This window comes from Epinephelus fuscoguttatus, linkage group LG16 (genome assembly GCF_011397635.1).
Source record: "Epinephelus fuscoguttatus linkage group LG16, E.fuscoguttatus.final_Chr_v1".
In the NCBI taxonomy this organism is placed as follows: domain Eukaryota; kingdom Metazoa; phylum Chordata; class Actinopteri; order Perciformes; family Serranidae; genus Epinephelus; species Epinephelus fuscoguttatus.
The window spans coordinates 35,997,949-36,013,824 of NC_064767.1; the positions used below are offsets into that span (position 1 = coordinate 35,997,949).

Below are 15,876 nucleotides of genomic sequence, written 5' to 3' on the forward strand. Positions count from 1 at the left end.
GAGGTTTAGGTTTGTGTTTTGGCCTTGGCCCACCCTGAATTCTGAAGGATCCCAATTTGTTGATCAGAAATTGTAAATAACCTAGATTGTTGACACATTCAATGATTTATCTCTGTGGCTGCTTTGGATTTGGGGAAGATAGCGGTTTGTTTCATGTTGTGTCTCGGTAAACCCCTAGATGGGGTATAACACCGTGTAAGCTTCATATTACAGGAAACTGGAGTTTAAAAGGTAAACTGGTCATTACGTTCAGGAAATAGCACCTTCATGCCGGCACTATGAAAGAACGATCTGTGGTGTGTGGTCCATTTCCTGACAAGGAATCAATCCAAACATCACACAGCCAATCGTTACTAACAGAATGATGAGATTATAAAAAATACTGAGTTTGATGTTAGCCAAATGGTTAAGCAACACCAATAACCTGACATATCCCAGCTGAGGATCTGAAAATTCCCATTACAGCCTCTAAGACAGATGATGTATATATAGAAGAGGTGCTCTGCAGCACATATAGAGGGAAAGCTGTCAATGATGAGTGGTGGTGAAATGTTCGGATGCATTTGGAGGGAAACTGTTGAAAAGGAGCAGACAGTCAGCCAACCCTCTGCAGATAAGATAGCTCACATGAGAAAACCATACCATACCAGTAAAGTCACTATAGGAATTAGCATTTGAAACATAATTTGTTGAATACATTCATTCATCTTCTAACCACTTCATCCTCTTGAGGGTGGCGGGGGGGCTGGAGCCTATCCCAGCTACATCGGGCGAGGGCGGGCTGACACATAGAGACAAACAACCATTCACGCTCACATTCACACCTACGGACAATTTAGAGTTATCAATTAACCTAGTCCCCAATCTGCATGTCTTTGGACTGTGGGAGGAAGCCGGAGTGCCCGGAGAGAACCCACGCTGACACGGGGAGAACATGCGAACTCCGCACAGAAGGGCTCCCAAGCCCGGGATCGAACCGGCAACCCTCTTGCTGTGAGGCGAGAGTGCTAACCACCACACCACCGTGCCGCCCTTGTTGAATACAATTTAAATAATTTAAAGTCAAAGGTTTACCAAGGGACTGTATTAACATTTTTGGACCGGGATGGGGGGTTGAATCTTGCTGCTTTTAACTATTGAAGAATTTGGAATATGACACGAAATGTAATGGCAGACTCTCGCATTGCATGGACAATCATTCTTGTGTAATTCACTTTAGCCTGAGCAAACATCACACTGCACTGTAGCCTCCAAACTTGAAAAGTCCTGACATGACAAGAGTAACAATGCACGTAGATGTTCGCTATGAAAATAAAAGCTTGATATCCTTTGTCTTTACTCAGACGTCATGAAGATTAAAGTTCCAATTGGCCCATAGAAAGGCCACAGAAATGGAATACATCACTAGATCAGTGGTTCTCCAATGCTGTGCTGTAGCACACTGACGTGCTGTGATGCCAGTCCAGGTGTGCTGTGGGTTTTTGTGATAACCACACATTATTATTGCAATATTCAACTGGGCCTATACAAAAAGTTATGAATTAATTTTTGATTGACTGCATCAATATGTTGTGTATACCCATTTCCTAATAAAGAGGCAAACTCTGTCTTAAAAATATAATTTAATTTAATTTGATTTAAAAAAAAAAAAAAAAAAAAAACCTTCACAGGTAACCTATTGGTGGCTGTTCTTGCATGGAAATTTAAGTGTGACACATCAAAAGCCTTGATTAGCAGCCAGTGTGAGGGATGATAACATTTAAAAGGAGAAGGCCATGAGTGGGACAACGGATTGCTTTATTGTTTGGCGCAAATTACAACAAAGCACAGACACAGACGATCTACCACTAAAAGAAAATATAAAAATACCTGTCAGTAGACAGTATCATGAAAGCTACCTGTTATCACCCTTATCATGGTGTGATAAGAATGATAACACATGTTATTGTTATAGAAGCTAATGCGCACAGATATATAATACAGGGGTGCCTTGAGATTTTGGCTTGCCCTTTGGTGTGCCTTGGGCATAAAAAATTTAAAAACCACTGGATTAGATAATCCAATAAAGTTGATGCGGGCCTGGATTGGCAGAAAGCAGTGGTGTGGTGGAGGGTATACCCACATAGGATATACCCACCTCTTTTTTTCTGTCCATTTACAGTATACCCATCCACATGCTAAAAAGCCATTGAATAAAAAAAGTGCAGTGCAAGACAGTCCTAACACCCAGAAAAGAGTTAGCATTTTAGCACTCCAAGTTTTGTCTTGAAGCCAATGGGATTTTTTGAATGGATTTTGAATTTTGAATTTTTGGTTAGATGCCTGAAATAAGGTCTTTAGTTAACACAAGCTTAAGAGATGTTCACTTTTTGTTTTATGACATAAAATATGTCATGAAATACCCTGCCTATGTGTTTTGAAGCCTTTAAGAGTCTTAAATGAGACAACAGAGCATCATCATGTCGAACACGGCTTCACAGTCCCGTTGCAGTGGCGACATCGAAGTCATGTGTTTGTGATGTAGTTTGTTTATAGCCTAATATCAACTTTTAGTTCTGGTGCTTGCACTTCTGTTTGTTTTCTGCAATAATCCCAAATCCATGGGAAAAATCTCATTGGCTTTTAGACAAGGGAACCAGGGCAACTTCTAACTGACTAACGTCATCCCTGCACCACTCTGTTGGAGGGCATACAAACTTCATAAACGTAATGGTACATATATGTAGTGGCCAAGATCTGATATTTTCTGAGATTTCAGTGATAAATTTACAAGAAAATCTCACTAACGTACCGCCAGAAAGTCAGATGACCTAGTATGAAGAGCAACACACTCCATGGAGGTAGTAAGATGTGGTGGTGAGTGGATTAAACATAGGACTTTTATACATGAGGCTGGGGTTTGAGTCAACCTGGGTGGAAATAGCATCTGCCAAAGTGTTACAGTATGTGTACATGAACTAGTTTACACCATTAATTAAATCATTTGCAATTTTTGTCCTTTTGTCCTTGGACATTACTTGGTGACATTTTTGAAAGTAAGTTTATCCAGCTTACATACTGTTAGCCTGTTTCATAATTAATTGTGTGTATTTCATCAGATCTGTGCTAAGAGGCTCAAAATAACAGCAAAACATAACACAACAAAAAACATAACTACATTTTAGCCAATTTTCCAACACTACTGATGGATAGCTAAGTTCAATAACTTCACACAATAAGTGTGTCACAGCTGTATCCATCACGTTTACTAACCCTGAAAACAGTGTCTATTTTCATGTGAGCTACTTGCAGCACATTTTTGTATTTGGCAGTTTCCTCTATATGCAGCATGTTTCTGTATTTGGTCATGTTTTGTCTATATGCAGCTAATATAACAAGTTGTGAAGGTGAAGATTCTTTTAGCAGTCCAAGCAGCAGCACTTGCTGCTGGAGCCCTGTTTTGTTCCCATTCTTCTACCTCTTCCTCTTGTTCTTCTTCTTTTTCTTCTTCCTTCTTTTTTCTCTGCTAAAAGTGCTTGTGTAACAAAAACCATAAAACCAAAAGTTGCCAAAATTGGCAGATGAGTTGCTGACTCCACCTACCACTCATGCACAAAAAATGACACCTATTGACTTTAAGGTGACACTGTAACAATCAAGTTTATGTTTTCTCTTGAAAATGACCTGGCTTAAAGTAAAAATTCTTTAATCATTTAAACTCCTAATTCATCTCCATCTTTGCTCCAATGGTGTTCTTCTCTAAAAATGTCAAATTTGCAACTATGTGTCCCCACTTTTTTCTAAATGTTTGAGAACTTCTCAAAAGTTTTCCATCCAACTACCCTCAAACTTTGGCAGGATCATCTACAGATATTGCTGCTCTGAAGTTGTCAAGGAAATTTTCATACATCAGTCCATTTTATAATTCTACATTTTTAAATGTGTCTTACATAAATGCTCATAAATCAAAATTAGCTTGAGCAATTGTAACCAAAATTGGTGCACATGTTGGGATACTAGGTCCGAGTTTCGCTACATAGTCTTGGGAAATTCTACCACTAGGAGGTGTCATAAACAGTTCATACCTCATAATTGGCTACAGGATTAATAACATGTTCGGTTACCATGATCATTATCTTTTTGTGTTTGTAAAGATTATGTATTTTGTGGGTGGAGCCAAACTGATGGCAGAAAGGTGCAATAGTGGTGTCAGTGTGAGCACCAAATAAAACTTAAGCACTAAAACATTTATTTCTCAATCAATAACAGTTTCTATACATCCGTTTTTATATCCATGGGTCTATGATCCACGTGTAGTAGAAAAAAAAATCCAGTCTCCAGTTAAGGGAATTTGGACATTTAGGCTAATCACCGCTGCTCAGTGCTCAGTAAAGGGTTGTTTTGGGCTTATATGAACTAAATTATTTATGTGGTGAAAGATATATCATCATGAGGAATTGTAAAAACTCACGTTTATCAAGTATGGATTTGGCTTTTTTCTTAATTAACAGCTGTGGAGACATCCCAATTTTATATAATTTAATGTGGAAGTACATCTTATCAACTTTCTAGCACCAGCTAACGCTGTATGCTTATTATCACCTTGATCATAACAAGTACTCTTCACTTTAGAAATGCTACCACAATAAAACAAGTTCTTTGTTTATGTTAACCTATAGCCCTTAATGTGTGCTTAGCTCAGTTCCCATTTGCATCCAGGCAGGGAAAATGAAAGGCTTGCTTATGTTAGTGTTTGTAGCTAATGTTGCTAGCGCACTAGCTATGACTGATCGCTGACAGGTAGAAACAAACATGTATGATCCATCATCCATTTAATAATCTAAACAAAGTGATGTCCTCTATAAAATGAGCAGTGGTGAAAGTTACTATTATTCTGTTATGATCAAGGAGTTAATAAGCAGACAGTGTTAGCTAGGTAGTTGAAAAGTTTTTCAGTGTTACTTCCACATTAATCATATGGGGACGTCTCCACAAGTATCAGCCAGGGACAATAAGATAAATCCATGCTTGACAAATGTGAGTTTTTACAGACTTATGATGATGAATTATCTTTCACCACATCAGTAATTCAGTTCATGTAAGCCAAACACACACTCCTCTACTGAGCGTCCAGCAGTAATTATGGCCTAAATATCGATAGTCCAATTAACTGGAGACAAAACTTTATTTTCTACTACACGTAGATCATACTGTATGTATGTATTCAACTGGGCCGGATTTTTAAATCAGAAAATGTTGATGGGCCACATTTTCAGCACAGAGCAACCTATCCACTTTTTTTTTTAGCATTTATAAATATATCTATATCTATATATATATATGGCCCTCTCCAACATAATGCAGAAACAGAATAAAAAAGAGCTATCAGTGCACAGAAGCATAGTAAGTGTCATAAACAGTAACTAATAACACACTATCTCTCTACCTGCATCTCCCTTCTACACCATAGACTGTAAAACTACACACACACACACACACACACACATACACACACCTCACTTCCTGACGTATAAACTCAATGATGTCTCACTGGAAACAAATCTAACATGTCAATAAAATAAATATTCCTCGTGACATCACAATACTGAGTGAAAAAAGTAACGTTATCTAAGCATGAGGAACACAAACATCAGTATCAGTCATTCATCCTGCTCTCTGTCCCCCCTCTACTGAGGACACTCACTGTCTACAGGTCGGCTACATCAGCTACATTTTCAGATTAAGTGTTAAGACTACAGACAGCTTTCATTTTAGTTAGCCCCACTAGCGGGATGTGCTTGTGTATACCGCGATTGCAAACCATAATAGCGGTGAATGAGAGACTGTGGACAGAGCAGACTGAAATATGGCTTTGCACGTGCTTAACACATGGATTGATAAAGTACTGACTTTTTACTGGCAGAGGTTTTATAGCACTTACAGTAACAAGCGTAGTTGTTGGCAACTACAGTCATCTTAAGGTTATACTCCCTTCATCTGAACTGCGGCCTCTCTGCTGATGTCTGCCTTCACTCTGTTGTGTTTGTGTGTGTGTGTGTGTGTGTGTGTGTGTGTGTGTGTGTTGTGAGGAGGAGGTCACCCCAACATGCAGAGAGCAGGAGAGAAGCTGCAGCATGATGATACATGAAACCAAAACTTTAGAAAGTAATGATAAGAGCCGATAACATCAGAGCTTACTATTATTACGGTCTTGATTAAATTTGTCTTGGGCCGTTTAATACCGGGTCTTGGTACCAATCCCCACCCAGGCCACTCAGAGGTTGCCTCTGGGCTGCATGTGGCCCGCGGGCCGCCAATGGAATAGGCCTGGGGTCCGTTTCACAAAGCAGGTTTAGTGAAAACTCAGAGTCTGTTAACCTTGAAATGAGGGAAACTCTGAGTTTTCCGTTTCAAAAAGGGAGGTAACTCAAACCAGAGAAAGTAGGTACCTAGAGGGGTACCTCTAGCCTGTTTCAGAGAGAGAGGTAACTTAAGCTCTCGGTCAGTTACCGTAGTAACAGACTCTGTGAACCTAACCTGGTCGGGACCAGGTTTTTCTCAATGAACCTCGAGTTTCTCTCTGTCTCCGCCCTCTTTCAGAGCCACACACTCCATTTGATTTCCTCATTCATTCATTCAGTCAGCAGGCGAGTTTTGGCGTAGCCTACTTCTGCCGTCTGTCATTTTAAAAAATCATTTTAAAAAATCAGAGTCAGTATATTAGAAGTCCATCAGGCACAGTAGGTGTCGACTTTTTTCACTAACATGGCATGTCCTTTTGATAACGATCCCGTGGATGAAGGTGCAGCATTACTGCGCAGAGAATTAAATGTTCGTCGGGAGATGGTTATGAGACCGCGCATAGATGTTTTAGCATTTCCAGACAATTATATTTTTGAGCTGTACCGTTTCACGTCACAGTCCATCATCTACATACACAACCTAATCCGTCCTTACATTTGCAACATTACCAATCGTAGTCATGCTCTCACATCCCAGCAGATATTGTGTGTTGCGCTGCGTTTCTTTGCAAATGGAAGTTTTTTGTACAATGTCGGAGATGCTGAGCACTTGAGTAAGGCAACTGTATGCAGGGCGGTCAGAAAAGTGTGCTCGTTTTACAGGCATCTGCCTTCTTTCTGTTGGCTGAGTAGAAGTCTGTGTTAGTTTAAATAGGCTTAGGCTAATTATTTAACAGAAAATTATATAGATGAGAAGACATTTATGTGTGTGAAAACAGCATTATGTTGGGGATAAAACAACTGCACAGTCAAACAGCCACTTAATATTTACTTTACAATGTAAAACATGATCAAAATGAGGTACCCCCATGAGATTATGCCGAGGTCTTACCTGTTTGAACAATGTTTTTATATTTCATCCTAAACTGCTGCCAAGTGCGCTTCTCCCCCGTGGGATTGCATCTAAATGAAATAAATTAATAGGCTACCATTCAAGACCCGAGCAGCAATGTTCTCCCACGCTGTCTCCCTCTCTTTTGCAGCTGCAGCGGTGTTGCACTTCTTTTTGAAAACATGTGCAAACTCGCCGTATGAGCGCATTAAGATTTTTAATTCTAGTGGGGTGAAAAACGCAGCCCTCTTCCCCGTTGCCATGGTGACTCGTCGAATCGGGGCTCCATTGATGCTGGCTTTTTATAGTTGTGGTGCACGCGCTTAACTCCAGGTGAAACTACTCCGAGTTGATTAAACTGATTCAAATCAGCTGTTCTGGAACTGGAAACTCAGAGTTTCCTATCTCAGAGTAGATCAACTCAAGAGTTCAGTATTAGACTCAGAGTTTGTTGAACCTGCTTTGTGAAACGGACCCCTGGTCTATGGTCTTGGACTTACAAACTAACCCTGAGCAATGCCAAGGTTACAGTGGCCAGACATCTTCGTGAACCTTGTGGAAAAACCCAGCGTCTATATGAAAGAATAACTCAAGACATACAAACTTCTCAATTTATACAGTTTTGTACTTTGTGGTCATGTCCAGAATACCGAGATTTGTCAAATGATTTCTGTTATTAAGGACAGATGTGCTGCTGAGCCAGTGACAAGAACATAAAACTAAGCTATATAAGACATAAACAAGTCAAACAGCTATATAGTGACAGAAAACTGCACTTCATGGCTCAGTTAGTAATAACTTCGTTTCATTTTTTAATGCATTTTAGAACAATGTAAATACTGCTGCCACTAGGTGTATGTGAATGTAGGCCTAAATATTATTTCATGCTATAACTGTAGGGCTCTATGAATTGCATATGTAAATATTATATAGTTTTTTTGTTTACATTAAATTCTAGCAGCCATAAACGTTTAGCTTTAAACGGTGTCCTCGGTGACAGTTTTCAATAAAGATGAAGGTTATCTTTTTTGCATTCCTGGTATGATATCCAACAACACAAGAAGACATTTTTATTCTGGGTATCTCAACCGTTTGCCATCGGTGTCTGCTGTTTGTCTGCCATCAGTATGTGCACGCAGCTGCTGTGACGTAACTGTGACGTCCACTAAAAATTGGTCTATATATCCTCCGTAATTATGAGCCAGTAATTTGTGCATAACCCACGTATTTTGGAAGGCTACGATCGCGTTGCCACTGACTGGAGCTAACAAGAAAGTGGTCACGAGTGGCCTGTAAGGAGGCATGTTGGGGCGGTGGATGGGTCACAAAACACAGGACTTTCCCTTGCGGAGGGGTGTTCAGAACTGTGTGAACTTTTAGTTATTTTCAGGTATGTCGTCACCATTTTTTTTTTTTTTTTACGTTAACCTGACCACAGTAACTTTACTTGCCTAAACCTAAAGCCACCCAATCACATGGCTTTTCCTAAATCTTACCGTTACTTTACATTAATTATGTAACTTTACATTAGGGACGTAATGTCATTAGTGGGTGTTAATTTGTTGGATATAGTACAAGCCACTGTGCGTGTATTTGCGTAGTGTATCATACAAACCCTTCTATGAGGATATGTTGTTAAAGTGGGCATTGCTCATTACAACTAATCCAAATTTCTAGAAATTTCACATTCCAAACTTCAAAAAGTGCAGTCCAGTCCAGTGCTCCCACAGAGCCAGGTTTTTTTCAGCACATCCCCTGAATTGTGACAAAAGTTTGTCTCACTGCAACCTATATTCAATTCACAAGTCTGTCACCCTGTATTTTTCAGAATATGCTAAATCAATCAGTGTCTATACCTCCACAAGTCTTCATTCAAATGAAACCAAAAACGACACAAACATTCTTTGGACACTTCATATCAACTGTTTTAAATGGTGTTCAGATATGTCAGTGAGCTTGCAGTGATATTCAGCAACTTGTTGTAATGCATGCACAACATTATCTATATCATCAACAGTCATTTTTAAACAGTTTTCATGTAAATCTTTGACAATACACCTGACAAAAGCAGGTTAATTAGTATTTCTTTCTGAATCGTATTTCCAACAGTTAAATTGTTGTGACTTTTTAAGTTTTGTAATGTCCCTCTCTCTGCCTTCTGTTTGTGAAGTTGGTTTGGCTTCCTGGCCTTGCAGCCAGTGGGCGGGGTTGGAGAGGTCGTCAGGAAACACACCAAGGACACGTTCAATCAGAAAATGTTGTGCATCATTTTGCTATGATTTCCAGGTTAAACAACATGTTTCTTCAAAGTGTGAAACGGTGTGCAAAGGGTATGTTTTCTCTCATTTGGTGGATGTGTCAGAAGTGTTACCCAATCAGCAGCGATGTGTACATAAACCAAATTTTGGTATATCTTTACTTACTGTACATACAATTTTTGCTTTTATTGCACATACTTTGGTAATCTAAACATTTGTTTCCCATGCCAGTAAAGCTCCTTTGAATTGAATTTAACCCTGCAATATTAAAAGGCTGTCCACCTGCGAAACACAACAGGTGGTGCTTCTCAAAGTCAAGGAAGGATCCTTAAATGGCTAAATTTCAAGGAGGCTATCATCAAGTCCCGCCAAAGGACTGTTCCAATGTCAAGGATCCTTCAAATTCTACCAAGCACCAAGTCCTTCCTTCAGAGAATTTTCAAGGATGCATATGTGCATCCTCAGCAGGCATGAAGTACTCACAAGTCTTTGTCCACGATTTGCCGAAATTGAAGGTGGGCCCTCTTTAATGACACACACCTGAGCACTCGCTAGCCTGTTCCAATGTGCGTTCACCAAATGCTAGGAAAAAGTCTTGGAAGCATTCTTGACTTTAAGAAGCACCAAGGGTGTTCAACACTGTTTGTGTTTAAATAAACCTTTTGCTATGTTTTGTCGGGGCTGAATGCAGCCACAGTGTGTGCTTCCTCCTGTTTCTGCCCATCTGTTGTGAACTTGACATGCCATATCCTCTGCTACTTTATCAAGTCCAGACTCAACTTCCCCATCTCTTGTGACAAATCTCAAATATCCAATATGTATAAAATAATACAAAAGCTACATATTCATCTCATGTAAAGAGAACTTCATTCAATTCATAATTCAGTCTGTCAAAACCTTCTAGGCATGTCCCTTGGTATTTTCATGGTTGTACATATACACTGGTGAGCTGATTTGCTCAGAGTGGTGAGGTGATTGTCCTTTAATGCAAAGGTTAAGAGTCCAAATCCTGCGTCTTGCACGGGGTCTGAATCTTTGCATTTTCCAGGTTAAGTTTTGACACTTCTCACATAGTAGCAGTATTTGTGCATAAATTACTAGACAGATCTTGAAAAAAGAAAAATCAATACAAATGTAGTCATGTGAAACACGTTTTCACAGAAGGTCATAATCTACATTAAATATTTCTGAAAGTAGATTTATATACCTCAACAGAACATCAGCATGTAGTGATGATCACAATGAATTACTTGAAGAAAATAAAGTGTTTCTTGTTTCAATTAAGAAAGAAACAGACATCCAAATGCTCAAAAATCTGCTTGGACCCCTAGTCTTCTTTTACTTGTGTTTTGTCTTTGGTTTCTTCAAGAGGTTTTAAGATCACCAGCCAACACAACAGTGACATCTTTTCTTCAACTTGGAAGTTTAGTGTTTAAGCCATGTACATTTCTATTCCTTTTTCTGTGGTGACTGAGAACTGAAACTCAGAATTTGGCTTCCTCTGAGACAGGAAGTATAACCCTAAATGAGCCCTTTAAATCAGACTTGTTTTGTCAAACCTCTGTTCATGATGCGAAGTCAAACGAACATGGCTGCTGTGAGTCTGACAGCATGGCCTGTTTTCGAATCAATCAGCAAACTTATACAGTAACTGCAGGTAGTTTGACCTACAAGCAGTTTCAGCCACACAGTCACTCCACCAGGGTGGCTCAAATGCACAGAAGTCAGGAATAAAGTGTTTCTTGTGTTTGACCTTTGACCTCTGACCATTACCATAGCTCAATCTGACCGTTAATTTTGCCTTCCAAGGCAGTAATGTCCAAATCCTGCAGGCCAGACATCAAACTGCCATCCATCCCACCCACTGTGGGACTGTAGTTGCACTCTCTATAGTCTGTAGTGTAAGGTGGTTTGATGAAAGTGCTCAGGCAGCTGTGAAGATGCAACAGCAACAGGTGTCCAGCAACAGGAAATGTTTCATACAGTATGTCTTTAGTGTACATCTCCCTTCACGTGTCTCCTTGTTCTGTTGGCAATGTCCACTCTGATAAGAAATGGACATTTTGCTGTCCCCTGGACAGTATGCTTCAGATATCACTGTGTTCTATTGCAACCAAACATAATCAGTCAGTCAGTCAGTATCTGTCTTGGTCTCGACTGTGCATGTCCCTGGTCCATTTGATCATAGTCTCTGGAGATCGATAGAGGAAGATCAGTTTGGAGTAAAGTTCCTCTTCCAGCTCCAGCTCTCCTGTCTCACGCACCTGAATCACACAGAAACATCAGTTTGTGGAAGGAGAATTTTCAGGACACTTCCGACAACATGGCAATAACTGTGTACATAAGTACAGTAAATATGTTTGACTGTGTTTGTTAATATGCACATGCTGCACACACTTACCAGGAAGATGTCTGTGCAGAGCTTCAGTATGCGGTCCACACAGGGCAGCTCCTCAAACATGATGGAGTGGGAGATCTCACTGAAGAAGCCACGCACAAACTTCCCAATGACTAAGACCACGGACACATACAGACCCATGATCCTGGAAGGAGAGAAATAAAAAGAAAAGAAAAAAAGAATATTTATATTTGAGAAACATTAAAAAAAAAAACCAATTGTTATGTTTAAAGGTGTTTAATGTGCAGAGGGGAACAGGTATGGAAAATATCAAAAGCCTAATCTTAAGAATAAATTATTTCGCTAACCACAAACACAAAGGTTTTTTTTTGTTGTTGTTGCCCAAATGCAACCATTACTCGATAGTGTAGTGGCAATGCATATTTGAAAAGCATCTGTGGTGAACATCACAGCACTGTTGTTAATGTAATTTGGCATTCTGCAAAACTGTGAAGTCACTGATGGATGGATTAGAACAGGACAGCTGATCAGTTAAGAAGGGACACACCATAGGTGTCTTAATATAAGCAATCAACTGGGGAAGTTTCATGGTGATATCTGTTAGTTTACATTTTACCATATTCACCTATCGTGTCTTGTTTTTTGTCTTGTGTATATCCTAACGGTTTTTACACAGGGGTTTGTTCATGTATCATTCATAGCCTGATTTATAGATCATTTTATTCCTAAAACATGGCAAAAGTTGATTATTTTTTATGCCTGTTGACAGTATTTACAGATTTATGGAATAATATAAATAGATAGCTAAAATTTTTGAATCTATTACGTCAACACAATGAAACAAACATTTTGTACCTGGCTTTGTCCTGTTTTCATATTTTTGTTCTGGAAATGTATGCAAATGTGTGCATATTTAATTGAATAATATTATATTTAAAAATAAAACCTATGAAAACTGTGATATTAAAATAATATCCTCAACTAGGGAAGTTTCATGGCAATATCTATTGGTTCTTTTTCTTTCTTTTTTTGCTTTTTTTTCCTGTTTTGTCGCCCCTAAAAATATCTACACTGTGACATATCCTCAACAAAACCAGAACTATTTAGAGCAGTGCTCTGACCACTTATATGTACCTAAAAAGCAGATGATGATAAATATCAGGTCATACTAATGGTGCGTTCACATGAAATCAAGGAGACGGCAGAAGGAAAACCTGATAGTATTAGATGAAGCCGACAGAAAATACAGACAACGGTAATGGTAGATAGCATTGCCAGTAATGTTAAAAATATTTTAACTTTTTGCCGTCCTCCACGACAGAATTTACAACTGAATATATTTAGCTCCCTCACACAAGGCAGAAACAAGGGTGATCTGGACAATTACTGGACGTTACTAGAAAAATTACATTAACTAAAAAAATATTTCATTTAATATATTTTATTTAATTTAATTTTTTTTTTACACAATATGGCATCAACAAACCAACAAAATCATATCATCACGTTTCCTTTCACCGTCCTGCCATTCTGTCGGACTGTTTATTTTCCCGTGCTGTCCAGAAGGTTTTGTCCATTTACCGTCCACCTGATTCCATGTGCACGCAGCATTATGTCATGTCCTGACAACCTTAAGTTGCTCCCTGTTAGTTTATGTATTGATTATTTTGCTGCTGACTTTCGAGGTGCTAAATATATCGCAGATTTGTTGACTCCTTATCTGCCTGTGCATCCCCTCTGATCTATGGACGTGGCTCTGGTAGTTATTCCTAGATCTCGGCTGGAAACCAAAGGCAACAAATTCTGGTCCTTGATTTTGGCACATCTTTACCTTATTTTAAATGGCTCCTTAAAACATTAGAACTTCATAAATAATTACAATCTATATATCCAAACAATGTAAATGTTTAGTGTGAGTCTGGGTTCCTTACCCATATCCAGCCAGGAAACCCAAGCTGGGCGGACTGACTTTGTCATTGAATATGACCATGGGTAGAACCCCACATGAGGAGGAGGCACAGCCTGCGATGGCAATGTCCCACCACTCCTGGTTCCCACTGCCGTTCAGTGATCTGTCGCTCATCAGGGACAGGGTTATATTCAGGTAACCGTCTTCATTACCTACAAGACAACCAATTAGCTGTGTTACAACACTCTGAGGTTTGAGTGACAAACATTAGTGCTGATATCCAGTCTGAGAATGTTAGCCCTTTTCAATATACATGTGCTGGCTTGGCTTGACTTGGTTTGACTCAGTGAGTCAGCCCAGTGTGTCAGGGATTTGAATTTTGATACAACAGGGCTACCCACTCCGGCTGTTCTCATAAACTGTTAGTACGTCTTCCTATGAAATGCAAAGCACCCAAATTCGCATATATCCCATGTATTTTCAAAGTCTGCGATCACATGATGATTGGGCTGACAGGAGGATTCAGTCCCAAGTAGTAGGGTGGGTGGGGAGGTTCAACCACAGTCTTTCCTGCCTGCCTCAGGGTCCTGGAGGTGTGCAGGTCCTGGAGGGATGGAAGATTGCTGCTAAAAGCGCTACTTAATGTTGACACTAAGGGCTCTAGTTTCCCGGCATGGCGCAGGGTGGCGCAGGGTGGCGAACCCCGCGCAGAGCTAGTTTCGAGCAGCGCAACCCGAGGCGCGCTCAGTTTGGTAGTTTGGCAGACCTAGGTGCGCTGAGATGGGTGTGGCGGCGCAGCAGGGGGAGGTGTCGACAGATCCAGCTTGGCGCAGTGACAGTTTCGTGCCAAAAGGCTTCGCCGAAGGTGCGCTAAAAGCTCGCCAGCTGAAACCAGGTCTACTGTCAACACAGGCGGAGCGCAGCCGGTGTAAGTGGAAGTTTGGCTGACTGGCGGACAGTGCGCACACGTCACCAAAACCTCACAGGCAGATTTCCAGAATGTCAGGCACATTAATAAAGCAATACATACCCAAAAACCACTATTCAATGCAACTATCTGCAATCAGCACATAAATGTATCCAGGGGCGAAAATCCCATTTCATAGATGGGGAGGACAAGAAACAGTAAAATTTTAGAGAATAATTCCAGGGGGGACAAGGAAAAAAAGTTGTAGTCTGTCTTTTATACAGCATCTTTTACCGCAATTTGACGCTTTAATCTTCTCTCTATCTCTCCAACAGGCAGAGTGAATGTCTATATATAATATATAATAACGTCTATATATAATGTCTATATACTAACTAAACTAAAACTAAACATTTCCTGCAATTAAAGTGGTAAAGTGGTTTATAAACAGTGTGCTGTAAGATCTGCCGCTGCGCACCTCACAACCGTGCGTAATAGTCGCACATAATGACCGCTCCTCGTCTGCACGTCTTTCATGTTTGTCTCACTGACAGGAGGAGACCCTACAGACAGGTACCCATACAAGCCGCTCCGCCACAATCGTACATAATAGTCACACGTAATGACCGCTCCTTGTCAGTTAGACTGCACGTCTTTCATGTTTGTCTCACTGACAGGTGGAGAGCCTACAGACAGGTACCCATTGCTCTGCCACTGACTGCTCTTGTCCTGTCCTCTCCCTCTTCTTTCTCTCCTGTCCTCTCTGACTATCACTAAACTCTAAGCTTAATCATTAGCTTTTAGCTTAGCAGCACTCGTAATTGAGTAGGCTTTTGAACAATGCAGGAGAAATGTTGCAGACAGTTTATATTATCAGCCTGGGCCTGGGGCTTGTTGTAACAGTAAATGGGATGTGTTGTAACTTGTGTAAGTTAAACTGTGTCTGTGTGAGTGTACATCTTACCCTGCGATGCGCAATGTGGGCAGCGGTTCCAGCCACACGCTGCTACTGCTGCCAAGCAGCCCCGCCCATTGGAAAGAGTGTGGGATATACCACTACTAGGAATGGGAGGGGACTAAATCTTTTAAGATTTAAATAGCACATTATTGT

The 15,876-nt window shown here is 40.2% G+C and overlaps 1 protein-coding gene across 2 annotated transcripts in view; it reads right to left on the minus strand.

The window, feature by feature from the left end:
* Window positions 1–9,232: 9,232 nt before the first annotated feature.
* Window positions 9,233–15,876, minus strand: part of piezo1 (piezo-type mechanosensitive ion channel component 1) — a 118,315-nt gene continuing 111,671 nt past the window's right edge. For both annotated transcript variants that reach the window (XM_049601152.1, XM_049601151.1), the window contains exons 52-54: window positions 13,881–14,070; window positions 11,992–12,133; window positions 9,233–11,854 (exon numbers count right to left, since the gene is read on the minus strand). In XM_049601152.1, the coding sequence (XP_049457109.1) occupies window positions 11,726–11,854; window positions 11,992–12,133; window positions 13,881–14,070 (461 nt within the window). In that variant the 3' untranslated portion in view covers window positions 9,233–11,725. The remainder of the gene's footprint in view (window positions 11,855–11,991; window positions 12,134–13,880; window positions 14,071–15,876) is intronic.